The sequence below is a fragment of the Opisthocomus hoazin genome, chromosome 8 (assembly GCF_030867145.1).
Source record: "Opisthocomus hoazin isolate bOpiHoa1 chromosome 8, bOpiHoa1.hap1, whole genome shotgun sequence".
Lineage (NCBI taxonomy): Eukaryota > Metazoa > Chordata > Aves > Opisthocomiformes > Opisthocomidae > Opisthocomus > Opisthocomus hoazin.
In genome coordinates, this window is record NC_134421.1 from 61314403 (window position 1) to 61339949 (window position 25547).

General features: G+C 40.8%; 1 protein-coding gene across 13 annotated transcripts in view; it reads right to left on the reverse strand.

Annotated features, from left to right (window-relative positions):
- The window catches only part of MAGI2 (membrane associated guanylate kinase, WW and PDZ domain containing 2), a 786243-nt gene that overhangs the window by 240648 nt on the left and 520048 nt on the right, over positions 1-25547 (reverse strand). For all 13 annotated transcript variants that reach the window (XM_075427760.1, XM_075427753.1, XM_075427751.1 and 10 more), the window contains 2 exons: positions 15934-16147; positions 3018-3097 (listed from right to left, as the gene is read on the reverse strand). In XM_075427760.1, coding sequence (XP_075283875.1) covers positions 3018-3097; positions 15934-16147 — 294 coding nt within the window. The remainder of the gene's footprint in view (positions 1-3017; positions 3098-15933; positions 16148-25547) is intronic.

Genomic DNA, 25547 nt, shown 5'->3' on the forward strand with positions numbered 1-25547 from the left:
AACACATTAATTGTTTACGACGTCAAGATTTTCTGGAAGAAATCAGAAATGTGTAAAAAAATCTAGTTCTTATTGAAGAATTGCCAGCTATATCTGCTTATCGTTGTTATGAAACTCAGATAGGCACCATACAAACAGAGAGTAACAGGCAACACTTGCTTCAAAGACCTGCCATCTAAGTAGATCTGACAGCACTAAAGTTGAAGTAATTTGCTGAAACTCACACAGAAGTTCCATGACAGAGACAAAGATCAGCCCTTAAAACCTCCTGACCTACAAAGGGGTTTAGAGCGTTGGGTGTCATTAAAGGAAAACAGAAACGGTCCACAGCACGGAGGCAAAGAAAGCTTGACTTGGTAGAACATGTCAATCTCTTGGCAAAGGCATGTGAAAATTTTCCCAAGAGGAGGGATGTGCTGGGAGGTTGGTTCAGATTTTGCAAAGAGAAATGAGTAAGCACTGAGATTTCCAGATATAGGAGCCAGAGAAAATGAAGAAATCGTTGTTTGGCAAAAGAGTGTTGAAAAGCTGAAAGTGGGAGAGAAGAAATGGCTGGTGCAGCGGGGGCCCTCGGTATTGCTAGCCCAGACCATCAGGACTCAAATATTGTGCGCTGCTTGGATGTTGTCTGGTGTGGAAACTGCGTGCTGGTGGCAGAATGAAGAAGGAGGATTAGGCAGGATTTGCACTGAAAGGAGAACAGAAAAGTTGGGTGGTTCAAAATGAAAATCTGTTTGCAGAATCTGGTAGGTGATAAGGACATCATAACGTATCTCAGTGAATCAATACAAGTTTCAGATGTGACAAAATGAATGTCAATGAAAAACACAAGTTACGCAGTCAGCGATAAAGAAGAAAGGTATCATTTCCTATCTAAACACTGATGTCTTTCTAAAATTTTGTATCTCTGAGTAAAATGTGCCAGAATAAATCATAAAGTATAACAGAAAAGATGTCTGGCATAAGAAAAACATCTACCAAGTCATAGCTGAAAAGTGTGTGAAATTAATCCTTGATCTTACATTAAATCTCAAAATAAATTCCGAATCCCTGTGTGCTATAGCAAAGTTCCTGGTGTTGGACCTCAGTGGCAAGGTACAGTCATTTTAAGGCATATTCAACATTTTAAGCACCTTTTCTTATACAGCTATTAGATTTAAAAAAACCCCAAACCACCACAACAGTTTTTGAACAACCGAAGAACCTTGGGAAAAAAGAGGATGTTGCAAGAACAATCTCTGTAAGAATAGAAGATCTCTCCCTACAGTCTTTTATGCCTCACTTCAAGTACTTTGAATTAATGAGATGAGCCACTCATAAAAGAACAACATGACCCAGCATACTATAGTAATTCAAAAATCCAGTAGTTAAATAACTGCAAAATAATGCTGTTTTTTTAATGTACTGATCTTAATTTTAAATAATTTCAGATATCTTGGTATCTTTTTTTAATATTTCAGTACTTATTATGATCTCAGTACAAAACAGTTAACAGAAAAAGAAAAAAGAAAAATAAAAAGTAACACACTTTTACTCCAAATAACTCTGTGACATGTTACTCTGTAAATATTGGTGGATTTTCCTGCTGCTTTTTCCACTAGTATTCCTTAAGGATCAGGCAAAGACATAGCTTCATATAAGTAATGTGAGAGATTTAATATGCAAAACTGCTGTGCCCTTGTTTTGTTTCAGTAACACACTTCTGTTGTCATCACTGTAGAATTTACTCCGAGAGCTAGTGCTGTCAGTGCTAGAATAAGCATCACAAAATCATTCAGACATGTAATTTCTGATGTCAGAATAGAACGTCAGAATTACCGCTGAAATAAGGAAGGGTTTTTTGGAATACAGCAATCTTTCAGAATGAAGGCATTTACAAAAAACCCAGGAACATTCTTCACCAGACCACTGACCCTGCATTTCATACAGCCAGCAACTCCTCAGTGACCTCTTTATCAGCCCAAAAAACTGAGTTTTCTTTCAGTTAATAGTATTCACACTAACCAAATTAATGTATTTTGGAAAACTGAAAATAAATTAGATGCAATACATGAAAACCTTTTAATACATTCAAAACATTTAAAAATGCTTTGGACTAATGGACATCGCATGCATGCATTTAATGCTCTGTATCTCACAATAATAAAAAAAGTGGCAGTCTTTAGAAACCATTATTTCTTAACCAGCTAATCGAACTGACACTGAACTATAAAACAATGAAAAAAAACCACCTCCTCAGAAAAAGGTCGGTTACAAACTATGTTAATTTTTTGCTTTATTAAATTATTTTGATTACTGAAAGTTTACCAGAGAAAAAACAGAAATTATACTGAATGCATATAAGATAGTTTGATATGATCTGTATTATTTCATATCTCTGAATCTTTCAGTATGGTCATCTCTCCTGCACAACAGCTACAGCTCGTTTAAGCATCCTCAGCGGTATCTACGCTTTTAAATTTTAAAGCATTAACAATGCAGTACCCCCCAAATCCAGCCTTGAACTCTGACAGACGCTGATCTCTTTTCTCCCTCCCACACCCTGTTTTATCAGACACTATTTTGTTTAAATTGGCTACTAAATAGCATAGCACTGTACCTTTAAATACAAATCAAACAATATTCATATTCCCACGGTGCTGCTAGTTTCCCTTTTGCATTGAATCGCCTGTAGATTAAAAGCTCAGAATCTGAAAAGGGATTCTGTTCGGCAGACCAAAGTTCTCTGTAGGAGATGAGGGAGAGGGTCAGTGCCGGAGTCACACACACAACAGGCAGAAAACACAGCTTAGCTTTGGTCCTTGATCCTTAGCTTTGGATAGCATCAGAAAGGGGAATAAAAAGCAGAAACACATGGCACACCGAGAACTGGTATCACTTATGGCTTCTAACCACAGCAGCAATTAAACACCTTTCATCATTCCCCCAAACGCCTGATTTTTGTAAGAACCGAGAGACACACACACATACACAAAGGCAAATCCCCTCTGAGTAGAAACGAAAACTTAATAACCTACCATTTTCTTTGCACTCTTCTGGAGGTTTAGCCTTTTTCGCAAGTCGTGGATCCAGCCATGATGTTGTCTTTGTGTTATGGCTGAAAAGAAAAGAGATCACTCTGAGCAGACACATACTGAAAGGAATCAAGTTTATTCCTTAAGAAAAAAGGGTTAGTCCAACAAAATTGCAATCGATACACTTAATTTGCTTACTGGTTCTAAGTAGCCCTGAAGGAGGTGTAAGAGTAATTGTGCAAGGCAGCTGTAAATTTGGCAACCTCAGCTCCCTGTCCTCAAAGCAGCTATTTTTATTAAAATCAACTAGAATGTTGCCAAGTTAACCTCATTGAAAATGCAGAACTCATCCAGAGCAAAAGGAATTTATTACAAATACAGTGTTCTCCCGTCGAACGAGTGCAGGCGACAGGATTCTGTACCATTCTCACAGTTTTCAGAGAGAATTATTTTCATCTTAAACCTGTCCTTTTCACAAATACAGGTTTGTTATTTCTCACCAGCAGCACTGGCAAGGCATAGAAAAAGTGATGCAAATTACAGCATGCTCCCACAAAGCCTACATTTCCGGACAGAGTGATTAATGATACTTTGTTTAACAAACCTTTATCTCTCCATACATAATCCTTCTATCGAGATGAAATAGATATGCATAAGCTGAATGAATCATGTGGCTCCTTTCTATACTCAGAATAGATCTTTGAGGAATCAGCCATCAAACAGCGCTGAACTGGCACAAACTGTTTTTGGGAAGAATATTTTGCCAAATGAACTGATACCAAGCATAGCTAAGGAGACAAACTCAGATCTTTTCCATGTATATCTTTCCCATAAGCATTTGAATTTGGAGCCAAATATTTAAAATATGTTAAGAAAGGAAGACTATAAAACAGAGAATGATGCAATCATTATTCCTTTATTTTTTAAGATGCCTCTCCTACAGTACCATCATTCAGAATCACGTCTAACCCATGCTTTATTTATCTGATAGGTCCTAGCAAGATGCTTGTTCCGTACAATTTATATAGTACTGAATTATTTAGCTTATTATTAATTTGCTGTGTCATTTTAAAGTGTACTTAAGACTCCTCTTATAAACATTAGTATAAGGCGTACAGAAACAGTGGACCTAGCAATTGGTAGTCGGCGAGCTACTGATTAACTGGTCCAGTGCATGTGGTCCAAACAGCACTGGTTTACCTAGGGAAAAATAAAAGCTTACAGCCAGTTCCTTCTCCCACCTTGACTCCCTATTTAATCCATTGCAAGTAACTTTTCCTCTGCCTTGATTTCTCTCTCCCTCTAAACATAGAGTGATACTACCTACTTCTCAGCGTTATTGTCACGACGTTAAAGCTTCCTCCACATTTTGGATCGGAAAAAAGGTAGATGAGAGTTATGTATGGGTAAAGTGGCAACTAAAATGAAAATTGAGGTATTTAAATCTATTTTTTAATCATGTCCTAGTCTAGAACACCATTCACAACAGCTGAAGAGGATAAACGAAACCTTCCCTTGCTTTGAGAGCAGGGCTGTATTTGCAGAGTATGAAGAATAATAAGCCAAAGGTAAGGTAAATTTGAACCGATGCCAGCAGCCCTTGCTTGATTGCAAATGTAACTAAGATGCTTTCTCAGAAGCTCTGGTTGCCTGTGGTCTCCTGTAGGGTGTATTTTTATACTGCAGTCACAGCCTAACTGCAGCTTGTGCAGACATACTTGAGCTAGCTTTAAATGAACTAGGGGAGATACTGACAGCAATGTTGCTGCAGCAATATGGAGCTCAGCGTGGGCTCATCACCCCAGCATCTACTGAGCTACTTGGGTGCAGCCAGCAGCACACAAGGAGCTCCACACTACCATGGGTACCCTGTTAGCAGTGCTGGAGCTCAGAGCGAGCTTGGGGGTACCTGTGGAAGCTGCAGGCACATCTCTGGAGTGCGGGCATGTCTGCACAACAGCCACTCTCTCCCAGGTGCTAATTCTGAATGATTTTTTATGACGCTGGAGGGAAGGGATGCCATTCAGAGGGATCTTGACAGGTTGGAGAGGTGGGCCTGCGTGAAACGCAAGAAGACAAGGCCAAGTGCAAGGTCCTGCACATGGGTCGGGGTAATCCCAAACACAACTACAGGCTGGGCGGAAAGTGGCTCGAGAGCAGCCCTGAGGAGAATGACTTGAGGGTACTGGTGGATGAGAAGCTCAACATGAGCCAGCAATGTGCGCTCACAGCCCAGAAAGCCAGCCGTATCCTGGGCTGCATCAGGAGAAGCGTGGCCAGCAGGGCGAGGCAGGGGATTCTGCCCCTTTACTCGGCTCTGGTGAGATCCCACCTGGATACTGCATCCAGCTCTGGGGCCCCCAACATAAGCAGGACGTGGATGTGTTGGAGCGGGTCCAGACGAGGGCCACGCAGATGATCACAGGGCTGGAGTACCTCTCCTATGAGGAAAGGCTGAGGGAGTTGGGGCTGTTCACCCTGGAGAAGAGAAGGCTCCGGGGTGACCTTAGAGCAGCCTTCCAGTACCTGAAGGGGCCTACAGGAAGGATGGAGAGGGGCTTTGCACAAGGGTGTGTAGTGATAGGACAAGGGGGAACGGCTGTAAACTAAAAGAGGGCAGATTTAGATTAGATATTAGGAAGAAATTCTTCAGCATGAGGGTGGTGAAACACTGGCATGGGTTGCCCAGAGAAGCTGTGGCTGCCCCCTCCCTGGCAGTGTTCAAGGCCAGATTGGATGGGGCTTTGAGCAACCTGGCCTAGTGGAAGATGTCCCCGCTCATGGCAGGGGGGTGTGGAACCAGATGATCTTTAAGGTCCCTTCCAACCCAAACCATTCTATGATTATATGATTTTAGGGATCCCCACTGGCTGAAGGGACTAAGTTGTATGCACAGATAATTTCCCATGGCTTTGAAAGAGGAATATATGTTGTGGTTTAACCCGGCCGGCAACCAAGCACCACGTAGCTAGCTGTTTGCTCACTCCCCTCCTGTGGCATGTGCAGGGTCAGAACGGTAAAAGTGAGAAAACTCTCAGGCTGAGGTAAAGACAGTTTAACAGGTAAAGCAAAAGCTGCGCATGCAAGTGAAACAAAATGAGGAATTAATTCCCTACTTCCCATCTGCCCACAGGTGTTCAGCCATCTCCAGGAAAGTAGGGCTCTATCACGCACAACGGTTACTTGGGAAGACAAACTCCATCACTACAAATGTGTCCCCTCCTTTTTTCTTCCTCTCGTAGCTTTACATGCTGAGCATGACGTCATATGGTATAGGTTATCCCTTTGATCAGTTGGGGGTCAGCTGTCCCAGCTGGGTCCCATCCCAGCTTCTTGTGCACCCCCAGACTGCCTGCTGGTGGGGCGAGGTGAGGGGCAGAAGAGGCCTTGACTGCTTAGCAACAACTAAAATATCAGTGTATTGTCAACATTCTTCTCATACTAAACCCAAAACAGAGCACCACATCAGCTACTAGGAAGAAAATTAACTCTATCCCAGTCAAAACCAGGACACATATATGACTACTGTTAGTAATGTTTGCTGTGGTATAAAGCAGATCTCAAAGCATTTTACAAAGGAAATATAGATCATCACACATGTTTTAAAGGTGGGAAAATGGAGTCACAGAGTCGTCAAGTGACTGTCCACTGACACCAAACAAGCCAGTGGCAGAGTCAGTACTACAAGCCAGCTTCGTTGCAAGTCATCTGGCCAGTGAGAAATGGGTTTTCAGGCATTTATTAAGAAAGGTGCCAAGCTACAAATAAGTCCAATTCAGTATTAATGTTTAAAAATGTGAATTAGTTGAATTACAGACTCCAAGGCTTTTGCCGAAACTGAAGAACAACAACAAGCAGTTATGCTTCCCTTCAGCATGAATGTGGCTTCCATAAACCCAGAAGGACTGATGGCTTCCAGTTTTGTGCACTGTGGCCATTCTAAACAAAACCATAAACAAATTAAAAAATCAACAGCTTTTCCAACAAAAGAGTGATCCTTCAGTCTGCAGTGAAACTTCAGAGAATGGAAATGGTATCTCATCTAGATCAGGTCTTACAGCACTCAATCTCCTCTTCTAGTTACTGTCTCTCAAACCCATCCAGCTACTTAGTAAAAGGAAAATTAACCTGCAGTTTTCAAAAGTACCTTTTGAAAATCATCCATCTCCTCCTTACCCACCTCCATGCCTTTTCCCTTGACCAGCCTCTCCACTTTACCACCTATACGAAACACTCATGCTACCTCCTGCAACGAGACTTTAAATGCTTCTAGGCAAGTGCTCCAGTGGGTAAAATAATCTTTTCATGCTCTGAAGGCAGACCCTACTTGAAAGAAAGCAGCATCAACCCCGTCTGTCTTCTAACATCTGTACAGCACCATCAATGTCCTCTGTAGCACTACTTAGTGCTGATCGCTTAGATATCTCAGCAACCAGGTACACAGCACACAAATGCTCCTACAAGGACAGACATGACTACTGTTGTGCTGCTCTCAGAGCACAAAAGAGGGAAATAAGCAGCCCTGGATTACAGTGTAGTGTTTTTCTATACAAGTCTACTTCTGTCCTACACAGGAGGTTTATTTGGCAGGGTATTCTTCCAGCCCCCCTTGTGCCAGCTTTCAAGCTGTGGGTTTTAGAGTGATGCTGCTCTTGCCATAGCTGGTGCCATGCTAGCACCGTGCAGTGTAACCTCCTGTTACTTATCTGCCAGCAAGGACCAGGACTGGGGTTAGCCCACCACAGAAATAAAAGAGAGGCAGCTTCTTCCCCACACGGGTAGGGCGCGTTGGGAATAAGAGGAAGAACAAAAGCGCGGTGGTGCTGGCTTGTTGAATGTCCCAGTACAGGCTGCAGAGATGTCTCAGGAGGGATGTCACCTCCCCTGTGCCCCTGGGCTCTGCCTAGTCCCTCCTCAGCTCTGCAATGGACTAGAATGCGTAAAAGCTAAAGCAAAACAGTATTTATCTCCTAAACAGCTTTTAATATAATTTAAAAGAAGCCTTGATAGGAAAGCTTTAACTATGGGAAAGAAGACAGAAGGAACAGTAAAATGGCCAAATTAACACCAATGGCAAAAGTAACATTAACACATATCTGCTGCATGAGCTTTGCACGTTAATGTTTCTTAAGCACTAAAAACTTTGTAAAATGTACAGTGTATAACCTGCCTGCCTTACCACTAGGTCTAATCATGTGTGTCCATTTGGGAAGTCTTCTAGGCAGACCAGAAGGAAAATGGGCTGGGGATTTACAGACGAGTTATGAATGAATTGCACATGAACAGCAGAGGCAGTTGTGGAATAAATGCACAAACAGGCAGTCAGAGCAGTTGTCACGGACTGAATGAAAGTGAAGTGATGCAATAAAAGCATCCTGTGAGAAATACAGATGTGGCTCCATCAGCATTTTCCACTGGCCACTGTTTCATTACTCAGCAACAACCATACCTCATCATTAAGTGGTAGGTTTAGAAAGTCCATCCTTACATAATTTCAATGATCTTGATTACAAGCTAGGATGACTGAACTAAGTGCTGGCAAATCAACCATACACATCTTAGAATCAGTCTTAAAATCAAAAGCAAATTCCTGATTTTGAAAACTTTGAAAGCAGTCAACGAAGGATCCCTTTGGTTTTGCCTCAGGCAGGCGGACCATGGGAATAGCATAACTTTTTAAAATTCATCCTAATCTGTCACCTGCTATGCAAAATAGACTTCTCGTATGCCTGAAGTACACTGCATATTTGAAAAATAATTTAAAAAAAAGTCACTCAGTAAAGCATCAGAACTTTACATTGTAGCTAAAAGTTGATAAAATAATTATTTCTGAGCTAAGTGAAATCTTCCTTTTTCACCAAGTATTTGCATCCAGCAGAAATATTTTTTAATAACAAGAGTTTTCCGGTACCAATTATAGACATTTTTAAACCCACATGAACGAAAAAAACCACCTCAGCTGGTTTAAACAGAGTGAAAGAAAGCTCAGAATACTTCCCAGAAGCCCTGACTCAACCCTCTGTTCTTCTCCAGCTTTTCTTTGTAACTTTGGTTCTAAGACTTTGCAGAGACTGTTTATGTCCCAGTTCCCCATTATCAGTACTGGAACCAGGTACCAGGACCAGAGCCTCTCTAGATATCTCACTGGACCCCCATCCATATCTTTAGGATGTAAAAAAAATTAGGAATGTGGCCTTTCTTATTTAACAATGTTTTATCTTTCTATTGTAATTATTTGTTGGACAGTATATTATTTTACTGAAGACTCGAATATAATGGCTTTATGCTAGCAATCTGTCAGTCTAAAGCACTTTGACAGATAAAGTTTCTTGTACTAAGAAAGCCCTCAGATTATCTCTTGAAACAAATTTAAGGGGAAGTAGTTACTGAAAATAATAGCCTTAATGCCTTTCCAAAACACTGCAAACGTACCCTAAATGGTGACTCTTGCAATGTATGTCATTTGAACGTTATTGTGAAAGGCATTTCAAAATAGGTATTTACCAGTGTGCTGCTTCAGTGTATTTGGGGACAGCACATATGTGTCTGTTTGGGTTTTTATTGTGCATACATTACATTCAAGATGATCCTCAATATAAACAGCTTGAGCAAAGGAGAGTATACGAGACAGAGAAAAACAAAGTGCACTGTAGGCCACCTGACTTTAAAATGCTTACTCCTCCCTTCTTTTTGTATGCCTAAGATCTGTAGATCTGCAGAGCTTTTCACACAGCACAATAATGATTTTCAAGTAATTTGCATGTAGGGGGACAGTGACAGGAAAATGGAGCATTAAAACGTCAGTTTTGCAATTCATCCTTTGTGGGGTGCTACCCAAACTTCCCGCACACATGTAGGGACAGGGAGTCGCCCTCTGGCTGTGGTTTGAATGGCAGCAGCTATGACTGCTGGTTTGTGTTGCGTTTCACGCTGTTGATCTGTTAGATGTGCTCGGAGTATGTGGTCCGTAAGAGACACAGGTTTGGAGGTGCCTGTGCTGTGAAGCCCAGATGGCCTTGGGCAGTTGATAAGCACTTATGTACGCAGCCCAAATACAGTGGTGGTGCCTCTAGGCATTCACAGGAGCAGAAGACTGTAAGATTTTTCTGGGAATATATAAGTGCCTAAAGTCTCCTGTGGTAATTTCTGCTGTTTATGTTACTTCTCTTTGACTCAGGCAGTTAATTTCTGACAATGAATGGGCTTCATCTCATGTGACTTCAGCCATGCAGAAATTACACAGCTAACTGTGTAGGATTCCCCTCTATTCTAGGAAAAGGCAGCTTTACAGAATAATGTATCTCACCTATCTTCCAGTGGGACTGGGATCTAACCATATACCAAATGCTCTTAGTGACATACTAGGTGCTATGGCATCTCCCAGCTGGCCTCTGGCTGCCACTCCAGAAGGGTGCTGGTTTTGACACATTCTGTGTTGTATCTGTCACGTTCATGGAGGTGTCTTGGGCTATTAGTATGCCTCTACAGTAGTCCTTTGACTCAGGTGAGGAGGTCATTTTTCAAGTGAATCTCTCAGTTATCTTTGTTTACACATTGAACATTCTCCCAACTTGTAAGCTTTTTTCACTTGCATTTAAACCAGATACTGTACAGCAAGAGCTCATCTAACGCACTACAAGCCATTCACAGGCGTGCAGCCCATGGCACCTGAGAAGACCTAGGAGCTTTGGATGCTGGGTCATCAGCACCATAGTGTTTCACTCTGCAGCCTATTGATATTGCTAGTTTAGGTATGGACATGGTTTAGTTCAGAAGGAATTCAGACTGGTTTTAACTCGAATCTGGTCACATGGACAGAGTTCAGAGGTTCAGAGGTTGGAGACAAGTGCACTCCTAGAGATCAACTTTCTTTTTAGTTTCATCTGAGAGGAATCTAGCTCATGTCCTGTGAAATGTGAACCGAATCACAGTGCGTGGAGGCAACCACAAGAATTGCTTTAAAAGCGTACTTCTGACACAAATTACATACTACTGCAGACATACCCTTGAATATCTGAGGGCATCTTTACCAGTGGAAGCACCTACATTTAGGTGAATTAATTCTGCCCCTATCTTTGGACAGGATGAATCAGCCTCTGCAGGTAATTATCTCCCTCCATTGACCACAGAAGGAGTCTGGCAACAGGTGTATACTAGATACCTAATGCTGTATGGCAAGCCAGGTGAGCTGAATCTTCTAGTTCAATAAATAAAAAGGAGAAAAATTGTAATACCACTACAAACATCAGAGGAAGGGTTTTGGAAGAGGAATTCTGCAGACTAGGGCAATAGAGACCTATGGGGGAAAGATAAGAAATAAGAAAGTGAGGAAAGACAACAGGAGTTGAGATGGCAGTTTGACCTGGATGTCAGCATAGACAAAAAACAGTGAAAGCAAGGGACAATGCACCACTAGTACAGATTGAGAATGCCTTTACAACATCAAAAGACAAGAGAAGAAAAAAATTCATCATTCCCCAGATTCATTCCGGTTCTACCATCTCCCCATTCCTAATTACTTTGCCATGAGGCAAAGAAGTGGTCTCAGGAGAAAGAAATCAAGAGACATCTTTTCTGCTGCCTGTCCCACTGCATGTCATGTTGAAGTCCAAAGAGCGTTAGAGACCTGATCATTGTTACGCTGACCAAAAATGATAAATTCAATACAACATGTAAACAAGGAAAAAGAACTACAGGCATCTACAATCATATTCACAAGAGCTCTGACGATTCAGAATTGTCCACACAACAAAGTGATACTGATCCAAGATGGCTTGTTTCCCAAACAAGAATCCCATCAGAAGTGAATATTAAAACAGTATGTGAAAAAAAATCCTTCATCTTAATTGCTACTTAATTAAAGTAGCAGAAATAACCACACATCTGAAACATGGCAAATTTCAATATTATGCACTGATACATTGATATAACATACTTGCGAAAGGGCCAAGCTAGCTTATAAGAGATTGGGTAATCACTGCAGGATATGAAAGTAACTGTGAGCAGGTACAAGGGTGTACTTCCACCTCAGTACTTTTAGTATCTTCTAGTACAAAAGATAAGGTTATCAAATGTAATGGTGTAGCCAGGCTTAACTAATATATCCTGCTTTCTGATGGTGAACTGATGGAGCAACCAGGAACAGCTAAATATACCATGATTCTTCAGGCAAGCAAGATGTTAGGATAAACGTGTTATTCCTGCAGTTAAAAGACTTTCCTACCTTAAAAACTCGTAAGAAGAAATACTGATCCCATTGAAGGCAGTAGCAATATTATTTGAAAAAAAAATAGGTCAGGATTTTACTTTTCCAATTTGTAGCACCTGAAATAGCACCAGCTGTATTCAAAAACTTTATGGCTATTTTTTACTGTGAAGAGGAGAGTCCTTGTCAGAGGCCTATTTTATAGCTGTTTTGTAGTCTTTTATGATGCTCTCGTAACAAAAAGCAGCTTTAACAACTAGAAAAGTTATTGCAACAGGTCCAAAAATGCTGACTATGCTGCTTGGAGAAATAGGTGTTGAAGTAGAAAGAGACTGAATGTCTGTGACAGGTACTGGATAGTGGTTTGTTAAACCTCACACGTTCAAAGTCTCCTAAAAAAACCCACAACAAGTCAAAAAAGATGATCCTTTAAAGAGGTATTAGAGAGGTTTGAGTTTATTCCAGACTTTTCTCCACCAACAAAACAATTCTTAGTGTGGCATAGCCAAAGGAAACCGTATGTGCTTTTCAGCTCTCCCTGTACCCCTTCCAGAGAGCTCTGGTGCCTATAGGTGGATAGAGGGTGGGCAGAGAGGGAAAATCAATTCTGCCTTTTATAAATGCGTATCATAATGTGTAACCAACTCTACAGGACAGTCTATAATGTCATGGTGTATGTGATGAGGCTGGGGACTTGGGTGAGGGCCGCATTCAAGGCTGACTGCACATGATACCAGATGCACCGACAATCTCGGTTCTTTCTTATTCCCTTCAACACTGCACTGGAGCAACACACTGCGATCCGACACATCCAACATCTGCTACATTTGTGAGGACAACACCACGCATGTGTCTTTAGTACTTGGTTTGAAAGTAGCTGGCAAGGTGAGGTCTGAAGGCAATGTGGAACTGCAGCCTTTCCTTAGCCCTGGTAAAGGGCAAAACTAAAAATCAGTGATAGCTACAATTTATTTAAGCACACCGAAATAGTTCAGGCTCATCAGCTGTATTTAAAGTATGAAAGAAGGAGCAGAACTGGAGGGTTTTATTGGTGATATTCCAATTTATATACAGTGTTTTATTGCATGTTCTCATTAGCACATGTGCTCAACACAAGCAAACGTAGGAGATGGACTCCTATTTGTGTGGTGTGTGCCTGTATTTGAAAATTTGGATTCATATGTAAGGAAGGCTGGAAACAACCCAAGAAATGTACTTAAGTAGCTCTTCCTGACAAACACTGGTAAGTATTATGCAGTAGGAAGGGATGTTCTTCCTGTTTCGTCTGTGAATGTTAATATAGGCAAACATAAGATCATGCACCTATGTGAAAAAAGGGAAAGAAAGGAAGAAACAGACCAAGCCATGCACTAAAATTCAACTGTCCTCTAAATCATCCATTGAATCTAGTATATGATTTTTTTTCTTCTTAGTCCTTGAGGCAGAGAAAATTCCTTCCGGTGTGCTTTTCAAACTGCTAACTGGGCCATTAATGATTAACAAATAAATAATACTGTCTACAGGCATTTATCTTTCTTCTTATGCAGTCACTCCCCTTCTCACTGTAAATCTGCCATGTTACTTCTGATGGCAGTTTTGATAAATGAGCTCACATACAAATTTTAGAGGTTAGTTTGAGGTGAATGAATAAAAATGCTGTCATGAAACCTAAGACCTTTGGGTATAGCTGTGACAATCTGGAACTTGAGATCACTTACTGCTTGAAGTCCTTGGGGTTTAAAGGCACAATTCACATGAGCCTCAAATAAAGCAATAAAAGATGCTGCTTAGTACGACTTTTCTTCCACCCATTGTGATGTACACTTTAAAAATGTTTGTTTTTCATCTATTATTTAATAATCTAGTACAATCTTTACTACTGTTCAGGGAGATGTTTTTAGACAAATAGGATTTTGTTGTCTTTTTATCTTTCCTTTTTTTTTTGCGAAAGCAAATGGAGTCTCTTCATGCCATTAACCAAAGTGACTTGTAAACAAAGAGTCAATTTAACAGCATCCCCACAGCATTACATTCCTACTTAACCCTGTGAAGACTGTGCAATGTGAAAACTCCAATGATCAAAGAGTTGTTCCTTTGCTGGGATTCTACTAAATAAACTGATATTTTTACAGATGTGCAATTGCACTTTTTTGCAATTACATTATTTGTGAATACAATCCCAAAGGCAAGGAGCCCTTACAACAGTCTTTCTACCCAGTCTGTACCTCTGATTGATTTCTCTGCTTTACATAACATTCATCTAGTGGAAGTGAATGATGAGCATTGTCAGAACCATAGCGTAAACCAGAGCATTTCCACGAAAGGAAGTAAGCTGTAACATCAAAGGAATTTGTGCAGTGGAATGGCTCCTCTGTAGAGCGGATGAGCTATTTGCATTCACCATATTTGTTATAAAATATACATTTATTTTCTATTAAATTGCCTACTGCTGTATTTACCGCTGTCACAGTTCGGCGTGTTAGTGACCTACCCATCATTCTGTCCCCCACCCCCCAAACGCATCACAGGTTTCTGTGACAACAAGTAAAATAAAAGTGCCACATAATTCAGTCTGCTCTCTGTCAGAGCATTCAATATGTGCAGAAAAATTAAATTTGGGACTGAGGTAAGAAGGAAACAAGGGTTTGAGCTAGCCCTGAGGTCATCTTAGTTCTTCTCTGCTTGCTTGGGCAAAGTTACTATAATTACTCTCTTTCTAGAATAAGCATACTTTTGCCCTTTTCAGCAAAGACACTTATGTTTTAATAGTTACGGCTGTTTTCAGCCTTGTATATGCCAGAAGCTATAGTTCGTCATGCCAGTGTTCATAAAAAATCACGTGCACAAACTTTATTCTTATCTTGTTTACACTTCACGTGATAGTCAGAAAATTTTATATGAAATAAGGGACTTAAAGCAGAAGTGACACAAATGTTATTTTCACCTACTAATAATAGAATAATGGCTAACCCTCGAAATTTTCTGAAGGCAGTTCCTTAAAGCAAACATAAATGCTACTACTACTTCTGTAGTACCGTTCTGCTGATGAAGATGTGGGTTCTTCCTTTCTCTTATTTTGTGGAACACGAGCTTATAAGAACTCACTCATTTGCTGTGTTCTTATTCTTGTAACGTGTATTAATGATAGCACTTAGAGAAGAAAGAACTCTCACAACCATTTGTTCAGCAAGCTGTCTAATTATGAACAGTTAGCAACAGGTATGTATAGCCCACCAACAGGAAAAAGTTTCTACACATAATTAATTCTCCTTATTGTCCACTCATTTATTTTATTATTTCTAAATATAGCACGGCCTCCCCCTACTGTTCACTAGCCAATTTTTAGCCTGCCTAGCTTGCTTTCAAAAGCTCAACCCTTTCCACCTCTCTCCACATAAGGAAGGAAGAACCCAGCGATTGTGCTACTCTCCCACAAGCACCAGAACAGCAGAAGAGCCTTGCTTTTGACAGAAGAAACAACAGCTTTAATTGCTGCCATCAAAGAGCTAAGCAGTCCAGTCAGCTATCTTAAAACCCAGCATGCTTCAACGCAAGTCAGTAATGCAGGGATTGCCACCAGCTCTCAGGAGCCTTTACAGCCAGAACATTCCTGCTGTTTTAATGAGGAGTGCAATGCTCCACTCCACCATACAAACCATCTCCCCATCCAGTTAAATACAATACAGCTATCAGAAGAGAAGAAATAAGACTCACTCAATAAAGTAGACTTCCCCCTTTTCTGTATAAGCCATTTCCCAGTTATCAGGCAGTGGGCCCAGGTCGTCATTCTCTTCAGGTTTAGTCTGCTTTGTTACATCCATATCCTCCTTCGCTTCTTCAGGCTGAGTATATCCTGGTGCAGGACAAGGTTGGGTGGAAGATACCTCACCTGAGACACATGTACTCTTCTCTTCATGTTCGCTTGATTCTACAAGAGAAGAAAAATTACAGGTTTATGGTTAAGTAGGTGGTTAAACAGGTGGAGAATTTACTGGGTGCAAGCCTCCAAACACTGCTCTATGAACTGCAAGTTTCGAAATACAGAGAAAAATTCTGTTGGTTTACACAAGGGTCCCTCTGATGATGCATTTTATCTGGAACACAATAAAAGAAAATAAAGCAATAAAACCAAACTGAAGCAACAAACTAATAAAGAGCTAAGAAACAAGCCAAGCAGTTCTGGCTCCTTCTGTCCCAGGAGTCCTTCCAGACCAGCAGTTAGCACCGAGCAGAAGGCAGTCTCATATCCAGCAGCACTACTGTCTTGTGTGTTAACTTTTCAAACTATACACGCATAAAGTGAGTACCCTGCTATTTTACTACAGACAACAGATCCTTTTCAATTAAAAAAGTAGATACACTAATTGCTTTGCCTGTATCTGTACATCAAATAAATCAATATGACATCCATCAACTCATAGCAATATGTTAACCATATAGAAAGTGGTTGTGATTTCATTACTGGTATAATCGGCGGGAGGCTTAGTTTCCCACAACCAATACCAAATGCTTCCTACACCCAATATGATTGTGTCTTACTGTGACCAAGAACATACTCAGGAAGGACTCTTCCTTTCCTATGTCTTTTTCAGTCCTTGATCTTTCACTTTTTATTGATTTTACTTTCCATAAAGTCAGAAATTTAAAAAGTGTGGTGTCCAGCAGTATCTCTACCATTATCAGTTCCCACAGTCCAGTTCATGTACTTTTAGCTAAGCAAGTGTAGTAGAACTTAGCGATACTTGTTAAATCGTCCACTGAACACAAAAGCAAGATAATCACAAAGATCTCTCAAAAGAATCAGCTAAATAGGGAGCAGGTACGCAATATCAGGAGTCTAAATGTGCTTTATCTATGTTGTTGAACACTTACCTCCACACTTAAAGTCTACATGCTCATTTGCATGAATGAGTATCACATAGCAGGGCTTCCTTGCACACAACTATTGACAGTGGAGAAAACAGCGTCTTTTCTTGACTACTTCTAGCTCAAATAGAGGATGCTTGAGAGAACTTCTTCTACTAAAGAAAGAGATTCCTTCATCCTTGGAGGTGAAAAAATTTGGTTGACTGGTCTACTAGGTCTGTATTTGTAAGATGTGTTTTATCATACCCAGTAACTATTTCTTGAAAAAATATGGCAGAAACCTGTTGCCTCAGTGGATAACAGAAGTTCTCATCCTTGGATTCTTTTTTCTGTTACATTTAAATCAAGCCTGATCGCTTTGAAAAAGTAGTCATACCGCTACTTTTGGCCAAATGAACTGCAACTGAAATAAATTCGCAGTTTTAATGTATTGAATGAATCTCCACTGACTATGACGGGATCCTAGTCAGATGGCAGAAATGAACTTACATGTTCAGTTAGGTAAACCAAATTCAGTCCTGCTTAGGCCAGTTGCTCAGTTTCTCGATAGCTAAAATGAGGTGAGATGAATCTGAGATCTAGCGAGCATGGCTTTACGTCAGGTTACATGAAGGCTAATGACGTAAGCTCACCAACAGATACAAATCATAGGGACACTAACAATGAAGATCAGAGGAGAACTGAGATGAAACTGTGAATTTGTACACCAGTATTTAATCAAAATGATACATAATTGGTGTAATAGAGACTGGACTTATACTACTACAATGTGGGGCCGCTGCTGAATGAGGTGGGTGTCCTGGTGACGGAGGATGCAGAGAAGGCAGAGCTACTGAATGCCTTCTTTGCTTCAGTTTCCAGTGCTAAGACTGGCCCTCAGGAACCCCAGGCCCTGGAGGTAAGAGAGGAAGCCTACAGAGAGGATGACTTTCCCTTGGTTGAGGAGGACTGTGTGAGGGATCGCTTAAGTGATCTGGATGTCCACAAATCCATGGGCCCCGATGGAATGCACCCACGAGTGCTGAGGCAGCTGGCGAATATCATTGCTGAGCCACTCTCCATCATCATCTTAGAGAGGTCCTGGAGGACAGGAGAGGCGCCCGAGGACTGGAGAAAGGCCAATGTCACTCCAATCTTCAAAAAGGGCAAGAAGGAGGACCCAAGGAACTACAGGCCGGTCAGCCTCACCTCCATCCCGGGAAAGGTGAGGGAGCAGCTTATCCTGGAGATCATCATCAAGCAAGTGGAGGAAAAGAAGGTTATCAGGAGTAGTCAGCATGGATTCACCAAGGGGAAATCATGCTTGACCAAGCTGATAGCTTTCTACGATGGCATGACTGGCTGGGCAGATGAGGGGAGAGCCTTGGATGTTGTCTACCTAGACTTCAGTAAGGCTTTCAACACTGTCTCCCATAACATCCTCCTAGGGAAGCTCAGGAAGTATGGGCTGGATGAGTGGTCGGTGAAGTGGACTGAGAACTGGCTGAATGGCAGAGCTCAGAGGGTTGCCATCAGTGGCGTGGAGTCTAGTTGGAGGCCTGTAACCAGTGGTGTCCCCCAGGGGTCAGTACTGGGCCCAGTCTTGTTCAACTTCTTCATCAATGACCTGGATGAAGAGTTAGAATGTACCCTCCGCAAGTTTGCTGATGACACCAAACTGGGAGGTGTGGTGGATACACCAGCAGACTGTGCTGCCATTCAGCGAGACCTGGAGAGGCTGGAAAGTTGGGCAGAGAGGAACCTGATGAAATTCAACAAGGGCAAGTGCAGGGTCCTGCACCTGGGGAGGAACAACCCCATGCACCAGTACAGGCTTGGGGTGGACCTGCTGGAGTGCAGCTCTGTGGAGAGGGACCTGAGAGTGCTGGTGGACAACAGGTTAACCATGAGCCAGCAGCGTGCCCTGGCTGCCAAGAAAGCTAATGGGATACTGCGATGCATTAGGAGGAGTGTGGCCAGCAGGTCAAGGGAGGTTCTCCTTCCCCTCTACACTGCCCTGGTGAGGCCCCATCTGGAGTACTCTGTCCAGTTCTGGACTTCAAGAAAGATGAGGAGCTACTGGAGAGATGCCAGAGGAGGGCTAAGAGGATGATGAGGGGACTGGAGCATCTCTCCTATGAGGAGAGGCTGAGGGAGCTGGGCTTGTTCAGCCTGAAGAAGAGAAGGCTGAGAGGGGACCTAATAAATGCTTATAAATATCTCAAGGGTGGGTGTCAGGAGGATGGGGCCAGACTCTTTTCAGTAGTGCCCAGCAACAGGACAAGGGGCAATGGGCACAAACTGAAGCACAGGAAGTTCCGTCTGAACATGAAGAACTTCTTCACTCTGAGGGTGACGGAGCACTGGAACAGGCTGCCCAGAGAGGTTGTGGAGTCTCCTTCTCTGGAGACATTCAAGACCCGCCTGGACAAGGTCCTGTGCAGCCTGCTGTAGGTGACCCTGCTTCGGCAGGGGGGTTGGACTAGATGACCCACAGAGGTCCCTTTCAACCCCTAACATTCTGTGATTCTGTGATTCTGTGATTCTGTGATTCTGTGATTCTGTGATACTGTAGCTTGTTCATAAAGATACGTAAGGAATGAAGTATGTACAGTTTTGTATCATCAAAAATGTAAATAGACTTGCTCTGAGTAATACTATATGGATTATACTGAAGTCTGTGAATAAGTATAAAAAAAGGAGAAAATATATTTTTAAAAGACGTTAACAATGTAGTCTATAATAAAGATCAAGAAGATGACAATTTCTTAAATGAACTCATGGTGCATCCAGAGCACAGAACTATGCAGACACTTGTGTGAGACATGGAGGAGCTGGAAGATAGCTTGGGTGAAATGATCTAATTTGTGATGCTTAGGACAGCAAGAAAGAAAAGCATCAAAAAAGTAGCAACAATGTTGTTCAAAACCCCAGATTTTAATAAACTCACAGAATTAATAAATATGGTGATATGGCAAGCAATTGTAAGGGGAAAGGAGTTTAGAAGAACTGATAAAGATTAAATAAATAATACAGAGAACCCAAGTACAAATTGTTCTAACAAAAAAAAAGAATAGTAAATATAATCAGAGATCATTTTGATTAAGCTGTGACTTTTCAATGATCTGCTACTTGACACAGAATTGCACAAAAGGTGAAAACTAGATTGAATTGTTAAGGATGAACACAGAAAAACAATATGGGTATCTAAACAGCAAAGCAGATCAGTTAGTCTAGAAACTGGGATAGAATCAGGGACATTAGAGTTGACAAGAAAACTTTCTGTAAGTGTGTTAATAATAAGAAGAAGACCAAAGGCAGACTCATTCTACTATGTGGGAAGGAAGGAAAGCTAACAGTGTATGACACATAAAAAACCCGAGGCAGTCATGGCTCATTTTGCCTCAGTCACTACTGCAAAAAGATTACCTGTGATTAAATTACTAACATAATTAACGTCAGCAATAGGGCTAAAGAATGTGGAGTAGAGTGGGCAGAAAACAGGTCAGGTACAACTTGGATGAAGCAGCCATTCTCATTTGGCAGAGTCTGATGAAAAGAAACTTAGGCTACTGAGGGAACCAGTGAAACAGACTCACAGCTAGTAATGGCTGCACATTTGAGACTTCATGGAGAAAAGAAACTTGGAAAGGATAAATATAGTCCTGGTTTCGGCAAAGTATCTATGCTTTAGGTTTTTAGATAGTTTTATATTCTTAATTTCTGACACCTAAGTTCCCTTTGAAATAATTTGCTCAATTAGGTCATTATGTCTTTTTGTAGAAAAGGAGGAGGAAGACCCATGAAACTGTAACTTCACATCTTTCTATTTTTAATTCTGAGAAGGATGTTGGGACCAGCAATCAAACCACCTACATGTAAGCTCTTCAAAGGTGATAAATAATTGTCAAGATTTTTCAGAACGAATTTGTGCTAAACTAATCTTCTTTCTTTTTATGACAGAGTAACAGGTGCTGGTCTTTGGGTAAAAATGGTAGATGCAGCTTTCAAGATATTGAAAAAAGACTTTTGACACTGACACAGGCTTTTAAATAGCGCAAAAAAAAAAATAGATCTGGTCTTGACCAGGGTGATGGTCTATAGCTCTACAGTCATATGCAGCTCATGCTGCTAAATCGTAACTCATACTTGAACTATGTGGTGCTACAATCATTTTACGCTGTTTGGAAATGTGACTCTGTCTGTGGGAAGAAATGAATTAGCAAGAGACACAAGTGTAAGTTTTGCTTAGTTGCATCCCACAGCAAAGCAGTAGGATCCCAGGGGAGCTGCAGTCTCTCCTCCTTATCTATCACTCCCAAATCCACCCCCTACTCACCTTGGCTTTCCAAAATATGTGGCATCTGTCTGATGCAAAATGCAACAATCAGCTGTAAAAATACAAGATGAGGAGCAAATGCCTAAGCAGAATTCCTAATGAAAATACTATGGAGGTATGGGGATGTGTGAGGGACGTCTTAACAGTTATCTTCAGTGAATAAGGATACCATTGCAAAAGAAAAACTAGCATAATAGGCAGGAAAAGTAAGCATAGGTGATACAGGTCCTTCCACCTTCAGCTACAGTGAAGTTTAATGAGGAGTACTGTGCCCAGTTTCGAGAATTTCATGTCAAGGAAGATGGGAAACAGTCCAGGGGACAGAAACGTGAAAAAAAAAAGTTAAAAAAATATTGTAAGTATGGAAAGATTGAAACCCAGGTGATTTTAGTCTTGAGGAGAAAAGACTGATTGGTAGGGGAAGCATTTTCAAATATGTCAAAGTTTCCTGCAAAGCAGGGAGGATATATGGTCTCCACTTCCCCTGGGAACAGGACAATATAATTGCTGGTAAATTCTTTGGGTTTTTTATTCTTATCTCTGCAAAGCAAAAGTAAGTTTTCATCTGTCTCAAGCATCATTGACAGATCTACGAGTTGTATTCTTGAGACTACCTGCAGTCTTGACCACATTTCTACTACAGGAAGGATGCTGTACAGATTAAACTGAAGACAAGCCATAAGGCCACACAATACATATGACCACAGTAGAACAAATAAATTTGCAGCACAGGTGCATTACACACTATGGCTAATGATCAGCCAATTGGTCTGACAGAGCACAGTTGTGATGACATTGCTGCATCTTGGGATTTTACCATAATACTTGTAATACGTGTTCTTCCTCAAGATCTTATTTTCAGCAGGTCTGATGAGGTCAGATGCTTGATTTTCAAGATCTCTATTACCAAATCCCAGCCATCATGATGGCAGAAAAAATGTGAAAATTAAGCTTTGAGGATTAGAAGAAATACTCTGAGCTTGTCGGAGATAGAGATTACTATCAAGAAATAGCAGGGAAAAAAGGCACCTGATGCTTTATTAAAACATTGTTATTTTAAAGCAAATCTCATGAATTATTAATTACTGGATCATTATCTTTTAACAGCTTACTTTGATAACGGAGAAGGCATCATGATGACTAAAACCCAAGCAGTTAAGGTACAATTGCCTAAAGCCATTTAATAACATGAAGTTTTACACAATGGACATCCTAGTCACACTTCTCTGGAATACAGTCCTACAGTGTCATCTTATCTTTTGTTATATGTATCTGTCATTCACTTACTCCAGGGATGGTAGATATGCACCTTACTGGTTTTCTTTCTGCTAATACTTTTTCATATACAATGCTTGATTTGATAAAAAACAGGAGTTCTGGTTAAAAACTAACAGTGTCTTAAATGAACAAATAAAGTTTGAAATACCACAGTAACACACTGTGAGCACAAATATTTATCTTCAGACAACATCTGATATAAAAAAGATCCTAAAACTGTACCATAATATGTGTCCAGAAGTATTTTTGTCACTAAAAGAACAATCAATTGACTTTACATCAAGTGAAATAGCCTACTAGAGCTGCTGTCTCGCTACAAAACAGATTACGTGGTGCAGTTTTCAAAAGCAGTTTAGCACAATATCTCAAGAGTGAGTGTCCTGTGAAGTGACAGAATAGCCACCAGTAAAGCACCAGCAAGTTATTACATATGTGGAATACAAAGAACTTTGGGAAGAAGATAATATGTATGTTAAAAATACCTACTTCTCATTAAATGCTGTAAGTTCATCTCTGTAGTACTTCGCCTCCAAATACCAGCAGTTAAATGATTACTGGTTAATATGACACATTCGCCATAGAGCTCTTAGACAACCCGGTGAGCATTTTTTTAGAAATAACTGAAAGTTATGTTTTGATAGTCTGAGAACTTGAGCCTTCAGCAATGCTGTTCTTTGCACTTTAAATTGATTCCATTATTTGCAATCTGACTCTTTTGCCATCTAAACATGTAAGAGGACTTTGCTACTTTATTCCTTTATTTTAATGCTGTGGATTATTCATGCAGTAAAGTTTAAAAACTTCTGCTTTTACTCCGAAAGAATCAACCCAGATGACCTACGCAATATCATCAGAGAACAAATCAAAGGAAATATTACTAAATATTAATTTATGGAGTGGTTTTAGCAGCTCTGAAGGAAAATATTGCAGCTCTTTATACCCTTATTGTATCTAAATGACTAATTTGTTAAATTCTGTGCAGGAAACTGTCCATCCATTTTAAATAACTGTTGCATACAAGAGTAGTTTAACTCGTGTTTGCCGAGCTATGTGCTTCTGTTTTCTTATGAAAAGATCACTCTGCAGCCTTGGAGCTGCTCCCTCTCCCACAGAGTTGCAGCCATATTTGGGTTTTGGTATTTTGCGTGGAGGTACTGTTCCCACTGACTACCAACACAATATGGACTAGGAGCTGATGTGGGGGCAGGAAAATAGGAGACATGGAGACTGGGTGAGCACAGGGTATTCTGTAGGTCACAGGTTGTGACCCAGCTGTGATAAATTGAGTTTAGAGAACACAGCTACAACAAAAATCTCAATGGATACCAACTTCTGTATTTTGTAAAATCTCATGGATCTTGGATGCCGTGTGTGTTATTTTCATGCCTCTGGCTGTCTTTTCTGTGTAATAACAAAAAAATAAGCGCAACCTGTTCCCTGGGACTACTGCACCTTGTGTGGTGATTGACGGCATTGTGACTCTAGCCTTTTGCTTCATTATCAACCTAAGGCATGGAATGATCATTTCGAAACTCTATGTCATGTTTTATCCTTCAATTTATTTGAGCCTGCCAGAACTTTCATTCTCTGGGTGCAACTTTTCATTGCTCATGTAATGTCAGAATAATGCACATACACAAGCATTCTTTCAATGTTACAGTGGTTCTTCTGGAGATTGGATGATAAACACTTAAACAGTCAGAAATGTGAAGCAAATGTGACATGACCAACACAGTGTCAAATCTTGATGCTGGTTGTGAAGGAGACTGACTTAGTTCTCTGCAGACGCAAACAGCAACAGCAGTGAAAACTGTATGTCTGACAAGCAGGTTGCAATTTGACCAAGACTCTTTGCTCTCTTTTATCAAAGCCTCAGTTCTGCAGAAATAGTTCATTTCAATGCAGGAAAGGCTTCTCAGGTGCAAGATGTCTCACCCAACCCAGTGAATGGCAGAGACTCAACCCAGAGCAGCCAGAAGTCCAGTAATGTGGGCAATTGTACTAGGTGTGAAGAACCCAGTGCTAACTCTAGACTTGGTCATCTTAACAGCTGATATATAGATTGTGTCTCTCAAACGCTGCCTGACAAATAGTAGGATTCTTCATTTAAATTTAGCCATTTAGGGTCCTGTGTGCCTGCAGGCTGAATTAAGCATTCTGCATTGCAGAGGTGATACCCTGGAATGGGTATCTAAACCAGATATGCTCTTACACTCTTTGGAATTGTCTCTTTCTTCTTACTTTACATGAAGAGAGCAGAGACAAGCAGCTCAAACAAAAAGTAAGGCATTTCGGCATATAATTTACTGAAGTAGGATGAGATAAATCTCATCTCCTGGTTAATACTACTGTGTCCTGGGAGGACTTGATCCAGGATGGACTGAGAATGTTCTATTGTAAAACAGCCAAAAGCCTCATCCAAAAGAAGTGAGAAGGTTTCCTGCTGGGTTCTGGGCTGAGAACAGGTGACAAAAATCAGAAAGAATAAACTCACTGTGCAAATTAGAAGCAGGCAATTATGGATCATGGTTGAAGATCTCCAGTCTGTCCATATACAACTGTCTGAAGGGAAATCTGATGGACTATAAAGCAAAGTATGTGGAGGTATTAATGAAGAATTGATTCCTACTAATACATCTTGGTAAATGCACCAATTATCTCTACAGACACTGAAAAGCGGTCTTAAAAATCAGCCCAAAAGCATAAAGATCTCTGCAGCTACAACTGTCACTTACTGGTCTGATAAACACAGCTTTTTTTTCTTCACATTCCTCTTAGATCTGTTACTATTTCACCCTAGCAGTCCTAGGTGTTACAGCAGTCCTTTGCCTGGCCAGCACTCTGAGATCTTTGGCAGTTAATAAGA